This window comes from Oncorhynchus mykiss, chromosome 6 (assembly GCF_013265735.2).
Source record: "Oncorhynchus mykiss isolate Arlee chromosome 6, USDA_OmykA_1.1, whole genome shotgun sequence".
NCBI classification, from domain to species: domain Eukaryota; kingdom Metazoa; phylum Chordata; class Actinopteri; order Salmoniformes; family Salmonidae; genus Oncorhynchus; species Oncorhynchus mykiss.
Window position 1 is genome coordinate 36,738,811 of NC_048570.1, and position 8,959 is coordinate 36,747,769.

General features: G+C 41.4%; 1 protein-coding gene across 1 annotated transcript; it reads right to left on the minus strand.

Annotated features, from left to right (window-relative positions):
• Nucleotides 1-2,005: 2,005 nt before the first annotated feature.
• On the minus strand, nucleotides 2,006-7,725 carry LOC110525871 (cholesterol 25-hydroxylase-like protein). The gene is made up of 2 exons (XM_021606343.2): nucleotides 7,052-7,725; nucleotides 2,006-3,202 (listed from the first exon to the last, which is right to left on the minus strand). The coding sequence occupies exons 1-2, from the start codon at nucleotides 7,519-7,521 to the stop codon at nucleotides 2,746-2,748; spliced, it is 927 nt and encodes a 308-aa protein (XP_021462018.2). The 5' UTR covers nucleotides 7,522-7,725; the 3' UTR covers nucleotides 2,006-2,745.
• Between the last annotated feature and the right edge of the window lie 1,234 nt (nucleotides 7,726-8,959).

Below are 8,959 nucleotides of genomic sequence, written 5' to 3' on the forward strand. Positions count from 1 at the left end.
CTAGTGGGCTAAACGACACAGGAAAGGGGTGGGGACTGAGAAAAAGCAGGAAAGACAAAATGGATTCACTACACACAGTGGATAATTATAATCATTGAAATTATAATCCTTTGCACATGAACGGCCGCTCATTCGAGAATAATTGCAATGTACTGTATATATTTACGCCCGTATGTCCTTGTTGTCTTCTCTGTTGGAATCCAGTCTGTCTGCTGGAGAGTCAATCGTTAGAGAGTCTGGTTAAATTCTCCAGAATTCACAATGTCCTTCGTGGTTGTAGGTGGTTAGAATGGCTACCTCAGAGTACCATTTGGAAATTTTCTCATAGAATAGATGCTTCGGCGGTTGTCGGTATTCTCATTCTAAACTTACATAATTTCTAGCTGCTAACTAGTAATTACAGTGCCTTGCGAAAGTATTCGGGCCCCCTTGAACTTTGCGACCTTTTGCCATTTTCAGGCTTCAAACATAAAGATATAAAACTGTATTTTTTTGTGAAGAATCAACAACAAGTGGGACACAATCATGAAGTGGAATGACATTTATTGGATATTTCAAACTTTTTTAACAAATCAAAAACTGAAAAATTGGGCGTGCAAAATTATTCAGCCCCCTTAAATTAATACTTTGTAGCGCCACCTTTTGCTGCGATTACAGCTGTAAGTCGCTTGGGGTATGTCTCTATCAGTTTTGCACATCGAGAGACTGACATTTTTTCCCATTCCTCCTTGCAAAACAGCTCAAGCTCAGTGAGGTTGGATGGAGAGCATTTGTGAACAGCAGTTTTCAGTTCTTTCCACAGATTCTCGATTGGATTCAGGTCTGGACTTTGACTTGGCCATTCTAACACCTGGATATGTTTATTTTTGAACCATTCCATTGTAGATTTTGCTTTATGTTTTGGATCATTGTCTTGTTGGAAGACAAATCTCCGTCCCAGTCTCAGGTCTTTTGCAGACTCCATCAGGTTTTCTTCCAGAATGGTCCTGTATTTGGCTCCATCCATCTTCCCATCAATTTTAACCATCTTCCCTGTCCCTGCTGAAGAAAAGCAGGCCCAAACCATGATGCTGCCACCACCATGTTTGACAGTGGGGATGGTGTGTTCAGCTGTGTTGCTTTTACGCCAAACATAACGTTTTGCATTGTTGCCAAAAAGTTCACTTTTGGTTTCATCTGACCAGAGCACCTTCTTCCACATGTTTGGTGTGTCTCCCAGGTGGCTTGTGGCAAACTTTAAACGACACTTTTTATGGATATCTTTAAGAAATGGCTTTCTTCTTGCCACTCTTCCATAAAGGCCAGATTTGTGCAATATACGACTGATTGTTGTCCTATGGACAGAGTCTCCCACCTCAGCTGTAGATCTCTGCAGTTCATCCAGAGTGATCATGGGCCTCTTGGCTGCATCTCGGATCAGTCTTCTCCTTGTATGAGCTGAAAGTTTAGAGGGACGGCCAGGTCTTGGTAGATTTGCAGTGGTCTGATACTCCTTCCATTTCAATATTATCGCTTGCACAGTGCTCCTTGGGATGTTTAAAGCTTGGGAAATCTTTTTGTATCCAAATCCGGCTTTAAACTTCTTCACAACAGTATCTCGGACTTGCCTGGTGTGTTCCTTGTCTTCATGATGCTCTCTGCGCTTTTAATGGACCTCTGAGACTATCACAGTGCAGGTGCATTTATACGGAGACTTGATTACACACAGGTGGATTGTATTTATCATCATTAGTCATTTAGGTCAACATTGGATCATTCAGAGATCCTCACTGAACTTCTGGAGAGAGTTTGCTGCACTGAAAGTAAAGGGGCTGAATAATTTTGCACGCCCAATTTTTCAGTTTTTGATTTGTTAAAAAAGTTTGAAATATCCAATAAATGTCGTTCCACTTCATGATTGTGTCCCACTTGTTGTTGATTCTTCACAAAAAAATACAGTTTTATATCTTTATGTTTGAAGCCTGAAATGTGGCAAAAGGTCGCAAAGTTCAAGGGGGCCGAATACTTTCGCAAGGCACTGTATGTGTCTAAGATTTGCTCTTATTCTGTAGTGATTGATAGTCTCAGAGTTTAACCATTTCCAATCGTGTAGCCATAAACTACAGCTGTATGGTCTAATGATCTATAGAATTGTAGCCATTCCAACGTGGGGACTCTGTCCCGGCGTTCTCTGACTTAATGTAGATTTTGTAGGAAGTGGGTTTTATACTCTGTGGAAGAAGGGGCGGTTCCATGACACCGAATTAATGTCTATGCTCACGTGGGCGTGACCAATGATTTTGTTAACTTGACATGAAAACCCGTATTTTCTCGTTTAGAACTGTAACATCACATTACATCTTTTCACAAAAAGTTTCATGTTTAATCACATATGTTTCACAATACACAATACTTTCACAAGCCATGACACCTGCATGTGTCTTTTGACACTATATAAACTAGTCATCCCGCAGTGTTTGTCATTATACCCTGATGAAGACAGCTTGTCTGTCAAAACGTTGGACATTACATTTTTGCATCTGAGCTCCTAGAGTGTGCGGCTGTCCTTTATTTTCACATTTAGCCAAATGACCAGCATTGTCTCTTCATATCTAATGCTTGTCAAAATATTCCATTTGAGTCAACATAACCACCTGTAATTTACAAACACAAGTACACATAACCCATGTGTTAGCCTGTACTCACTGTACTAATGATGCTACCTAAGATGTCAGTTCTTTGTTTGCTTCATAGATTACATTCATTTTAACACATGCAAGCTTGTGCGCACACACAGACAGATCCAAGGCTCTTCTTTCTTCTCCTTCTCCTGATTGTCCTCCCTCCATGTTTACTCCCAGCCTCATCCCTTACCCCCAGGTAGGTCCCACAGAGCCAGTCCCAGTGCCTGAAGTAGGGGGCATAGTTCCCCCTGTAGATGTGGTGGTGTGCCTGGTGGAAGGGGGCCCCTCCGAAGCAGGGCAGTAGTCTATGGATAGCCCAGGGCAGGTCGTAGCCACAGTGGTCCTCTATGGCCAGCCAGGTGTTGAGGAGGTGGAACAGGGCCTCACTCAGAGGGTGGCAGCCCACCACCCAGGCACTGCTCAGGGCCAGCATCTGCAGGGAGAGTAGCTCAGCCGGGCTGGCGTCCTGGGCAGTCAGGGCGAAGGTGATCCGGTTCTGGTGATGAGTCTGGTGGACCCTCCGATACAGCCAGGGAACCCTGGGGACCATACAGACAGAACTTATGTGTTTGGTAGGCAGTCAGGGACAAACCTTATGTGGTCCTTCTAGACTCTCTACATGAGGGTCGTCCGAGGTAAAGGAGAATTTAGCTTTTTTTTACAATATAATCTCTATTTCCCATGTAAATAGCATGTTATAGAACGGTCCGATTTAATTTGTTGTTGAGAAACTTGGAGTGTTTCCACTCAACTGACTGCAGATAAAAATCAGTGCGTGATGATGTAGTGCACACAACATTTTATTTTCGCTTAAGTTTCCGTTGTACTTAATAAAAATCTAAAAGTTCAGTGTTTCCATTGCATTTTCAACTCCACCGATAGTTGTATCACAAAAACTGTTTCGTTGAATTGCAAATTTGCCTATTCTGGTCTTGGCACGTGTGCACTAGACAAGAGCTCACCAATACAGTGAAGGTACGCTATGCTGGTAGACTAGTCTACATGATGAGATTATTATAGATAAGAGAATATTTGTATTTGTCAAACTGCAGTCAAGCATCGATCATCATGTCACCAGAAAAGGACCCTCGATACCAGGCAGTGTCAGAGGAAGGCCCTAAAATGTGTCAAAGACCCCAGCCACCCTAGTCATAGACTGTTCTCTCTGCTACCGCACGGCAAGCGGTACCGGAGCGCCAAGTCTAGGTTCAAGAGGCTTCTAAACAGCTTCTACCCCGAAGCTATAAGACTCCTGAACATCTAGTCAAATGGCTACCCAGACTATTTGTATTGCCCCCCTCCCCTCTCCACACCACTGCCACTCTCTGTTGTCATCTATGCATAGTCACTTTAATAACTCTACCTACATGTACAGTTGAAGTCGGAAGTTTACATACACTTAGGTTGGAGTCATTAAAACTCGTTTTTCAACCACTCCAAAAATTTATTGTTAACAAACTATAGTTTTGGCAAGTCGGTTAGGACATCTACTTTGTGCATGACAAGTTATTTTTCCAGCAATTGTTTACAGACAGATTATTTCACTTAGAATGCACTGTATCACAATTCCAGTGGGTCAGAAGTTTACATACACTAAGTTGACTGTGCCTTTAAACAGCTTGGAAAATTCCAGAAAATATGTCATAGCTTTAGAAGCTTCTGATAGGCTAATTGGTATCATTTGAGTCAATTGGAGGTGTACCTGTGGATGTATTTCAAGGCCTACCTTCCAACTCAGTGCCTCTTTGCTTGACATCATGGGAAAATCAAAAGAAATCAGCCAAGACATCAGAAAATAATTGTAGACTTCCACAAGTCTGGTTCATCCTTGGGAGACATTTCCAAACGCCTGAAGGTACCACGTTCCTCTGTACAAACAATAGTACGCAAGTATAAACACCATGGGTCCACGCAGCCGTCATACCGCTCAGGAAGGATACGCGTTCTGTCTCCTAGAGATGTACGTACTTTGGTGCGAAAAGTGCAATCAATCCCAGAACAACAGCAAAGGACCTTGTGAAGATGCTGGAGGAAAGAGGTACAAAAGTTTTTATATCCACAGTGAAACGAGTCATATATCGACATAACCTGAAAGGCCGCTCAGCAAGGAAGAAGCCACTGCTCCAAAACTGCCATAAAAAAGCCAGACTACGGTTTGCAACTGGGGACAAAGATTGTACTTTTTGGAGAAATGTCCTCTGGTCTGATGAAACAAAAATATAACTGTTTGGCCATAATGACCATCGTTATGTTTGGAGGAAAAGGGGAGGCTTGGAAGCAGAAGAACACCATCCAAACCGTGAAGCACGGGGGTGGCAGCATTATGTTGTGGGGGTGCTTTGCTGCAGGAGGGACTGGTGCACTTCACAAAATAGACGGCATCACGACTAAAGAAAATTATGTTTATATATTGAAGCAACATCTCAAGACATCAGTCAGGAAGTTAAAGCTTGGTCGCAAATGGGTCTTCCAAATGGATAATGACCCCAAGCATACTTCCAAAGTTGTGGCAAAATGGCTTAAGGACAACAAAGTCAAGGTATTGGAGTGGCCATTAGAAAGCCCTGACCTCAATCCTATAGGAAATTTATGGGCAGAACTGAAAAAGCGTGTGCGAGCAAGGAGGCCTACAAACCTGACTCAGTCACACCAGCTCTGTCAGGAGGAATGGGCCAAAATTCACCCAACTTATTGTGGGAAGCTTGCGGAAGGCTACCTGAAATGTTTGACCCAAATTAAACAATTTAAAGGCAATGCTACCAAATTCTAATTGAGTGTATGTAAACTTCTGACCCACTGGGAATGTGACGAATGAAATAAAAGCTGAAATAAATCATTCTCTCAACTATTATTCTGACATTTCACATTCTTAAAGTAAAGTGGTGAACCTAACTTACCTAAGACAGGGGCTTTTTACTAGGAATACATGTCAGGAATGGTGAAAAAGTGAGTTGAAATGTATTTGGCTAAGGTGTATGTAAACTTCTGACTTCAACTGTACATACTACCTCAACTAACCGGTGCCCCACATTGACTCTGTACCGGCATCCCCCTGTATATATTGTTATTTTTTGCTGCTGCTCTTTAATTACTTGTTACTTTTATCTCTTATTCTTATCCATATTTTTTTTAAACTGCACTGTTGGTTAGGGGCTCATAAGTAAGCTTTTCACGGTTTCACTACTACATAACTCATAACTTTTTTCATCTGTAGCCTAATAAACTGTATGGTTCCCAAATCATAGTGGGAGGACCACACATTATATCATCATGTGACTCCAAGTTTACTTCGATATGATGGTTATTATATCAATATTTGTACATAAAGGTGTTGCCACCACCATTTCTCGCATTATTAATTTTACAGACACAAAAAGATCCCACCATGTCGAACGAACAAATGATCTGTCGGCATTTACAAAATTGTACTGAAACTACCCGTTTCAATCACAGCTGTCGTGATTTTTTAATATATTTTTTTACGGTATGACTTTATTTGCATAAAAACTGTTGATGGAAACGTGGTTATTAATGCTATTTTAATGTTGTTTGACTTGGTTTGCGTATTACCAAATTTGATTGAGATGATTTTAATGCAATACCGCATCCAAGTTACTTGACATAAACATTTCAAAAAGCTGTCAGTCAAGGCGAAGCCATGAGTATAAGCTCCCCGCCCACTCAGCCTGTCTTTTCAAACTGACTGGTAGTTAGCCACGAGAGAAAAAGTACTTAAATAACAACATATATATATATATATAGCATTTCCATCCAAACACATATTGTGGGTGATATTTTAGACACTCAAAAGGCTATTTTACATGGGAATCAGAATGACTGTTTGGGACATTTAGTGTATTTTAATTATATTACCAATATTACAGGTGCAGAAGAGGTTTGGCGCATGTACACTTGGTCAAAAACAATACTAAAAAAAATATACATATATATATATATTTCACCTTTAACTTTCCAGACAATGCATTTTAAATCAGTTGCATATGTGACTTTTTATTTAGACCTTTTTAGGAAGTACATAGGCCTACTGGCTGTAACTGCAGTAATGACGATAGTTGTTCAGCGAAACGACATCCTTTTCTAATTACCGAATGTATTATGACAGTATTCAGCTTGAAAAGCTGGTGAATCTTCACATTCAATGTCTCCTGAGTCCAGTGGAGGCTGCTGAGGGGAGAACGGCTAATACTAATGGCTGGAACTGAGTAAATGGAATGGCATCAAACACATGGAAACATCAAACACATGGAAACCATGTGTTTGATACCATTCCATTTATTCCACTCGAGCCATTACCACGAGCCAGTCCTCCCAAATGAATGTGCCACCAACCTCCTGTACTGTAAACCCAGATCCTGGTTCAAGCTTACCGATGCATGGAATAATGCCATATAAAGAACAGCGCATCAAATAAAAGTAGGCACGTGATAACCTCCCCAATGAGCAGGCTGCATGATGGCGCGAGTTCGGGAAATCTTGGAATCCTAACTCTTTGATAAAGCGCGGTGGCTGGGAGAACAGTTGTCAGGTATTTCTGAAAAATCCTCCAACAGCAGCCAACCCATCGCTGCAAACACAACAGCAACGGTTCAGCGGTCCTCGAGATCCTGTAGAGATTTATCCGTGGCCAGAAACATCCCAGCGCTTCAAAGGCTAGAAAAGGTGCGCAGAGGAGAAGGTGGATGAGGAAAGCGTAGCATGCGGGCAGGAAAGGTGACGTGAGGAACTCCCGTTGTGCTCGCAGATCATCCCAAAGCGGCTGGAGCAGCAGTCCATCTGGGTTCCCATGTTTTAGAAAAGTACTAATATTCATAATACCATCATGAAGTGTTCTCCGCATTTATCCAAGTGTGTTGGCTACTACTTTGTAATAACGTAGTCCATGATGAAGTTTCTTCAATTCACTCTCTCCAGCTGACGGTACGCATTTAGTTTATGCTCGAGTGCCTAATTAAATACTTATTTTCTCTTCCACAATGGTTGACAGAACACGATTGGCTGTCGTTTGGTGGGAGGGTAATGGAGCCACAGAAGCAGTAAATTGTAAAAAAAAAAAATCACATTCCAATTTATACAAGTCAACAGCACAGCCTGGTCTCATAGACTATAGGTAACATAGTAAATGTAAATCTGTCCCCCTCCATTTAGTATGATACAGTATGTTACATTTCATATGGCATGCATTAACTTGTGGATCTCCATCATCCATTTTGTATGATAGTTAGGGGTAGGTAACATAGTAAATCTACCTCCCTCCATTTAGTGTGATATGTTACGAATTCTATTTTTTATGGCTAACGTTAGCTAGGTGGCTAACATTAGCTAGGCTAGGGGTTAAGGTTAGCTAACATGCTAAGTAGTTGCAAAGTAGCTAAACGGTAGTAAGTCATTGCTAATTAATAAAAATGCTAATGTTGTCCGTGATGAGATTCAAACATGCAAGTGTTGGTTTGCTAGACATTCAGGTTACACGCCCACTCATCCACCCTGACCAACTACCCTCCTTTAGTTTTTGCCTTATTAAGTAACCTTCTGTCTTATGTAACCATACCAAACGTAGCATATACTAATTTCAGTGTCCTGTATTTTCATTTACTATGTTACGTCTAGTGTATGATACCATGCTGGAGTCAGATGGTTTCACATAAGCATCTTGCGTGGGGCCCCTCTCTGGAACAGGGTTATCTGTCTAGTCAATGTGTTCCATTCAAACTCAAAGCATGTGATAATTTTATGGGAGTAAAGCAATTCATGTCATAGACCTGACTTCAGATAAAGATTTTAGCTTTGTCATTATATTGTTTATTTTAAAATCATCTTATTTTATAATTTTATATGACCACATGGAGGGCCAGAGATAATTACAGACACCTGTGATAATCTGATGTACCCAATAAGGCCACTAGATTTCATGTGATCGAATTTTTAAAAACTTGAAAGTTACCAAGTTCTGGTAGTTTACCGGTAGCTTCGGAAGTTACCAGTAATGCAATCCTAGACATGTCTCATGCTTGAAATGACCTCTACAAGCCTGAATCTGAAGCAGGGATATTGGCACCTTGGGGCCTGCCTACGCAGTCGCAGACTTCTGATTGCACATCCGGCATACCTGTTTGGGAATCTAGGGGGTTTCTCACAGGAGATAACAGGTGATTGAACTTTCAGCACTTGACAGTGTACGCCAGGTTATCAAGTCATCTTGAGGCGGCAGGTAGACTAGTGGTTAGCGCCTTGGGCCAGTAACCAAGCACACAATATAATGATGACCTATTCAAATA

Excerpts from the sequence above, each read along its gene's own strand:
- LOC110525871 (XM_021606343.2), bottom strand. The coding sequence starts at position 7,521 with ATGCGGAGAACACTTCATGATGGTATTATGAATATTAGTACTTTTCTA. Across the intron at positions 3,203-7,051 it reads TGGCATTATTCCATGCATCG|GGTTCCCTGGCTGTATCGGA; the intron begins GTAAGCTTGAAC and ends TATGGTCCCCAG.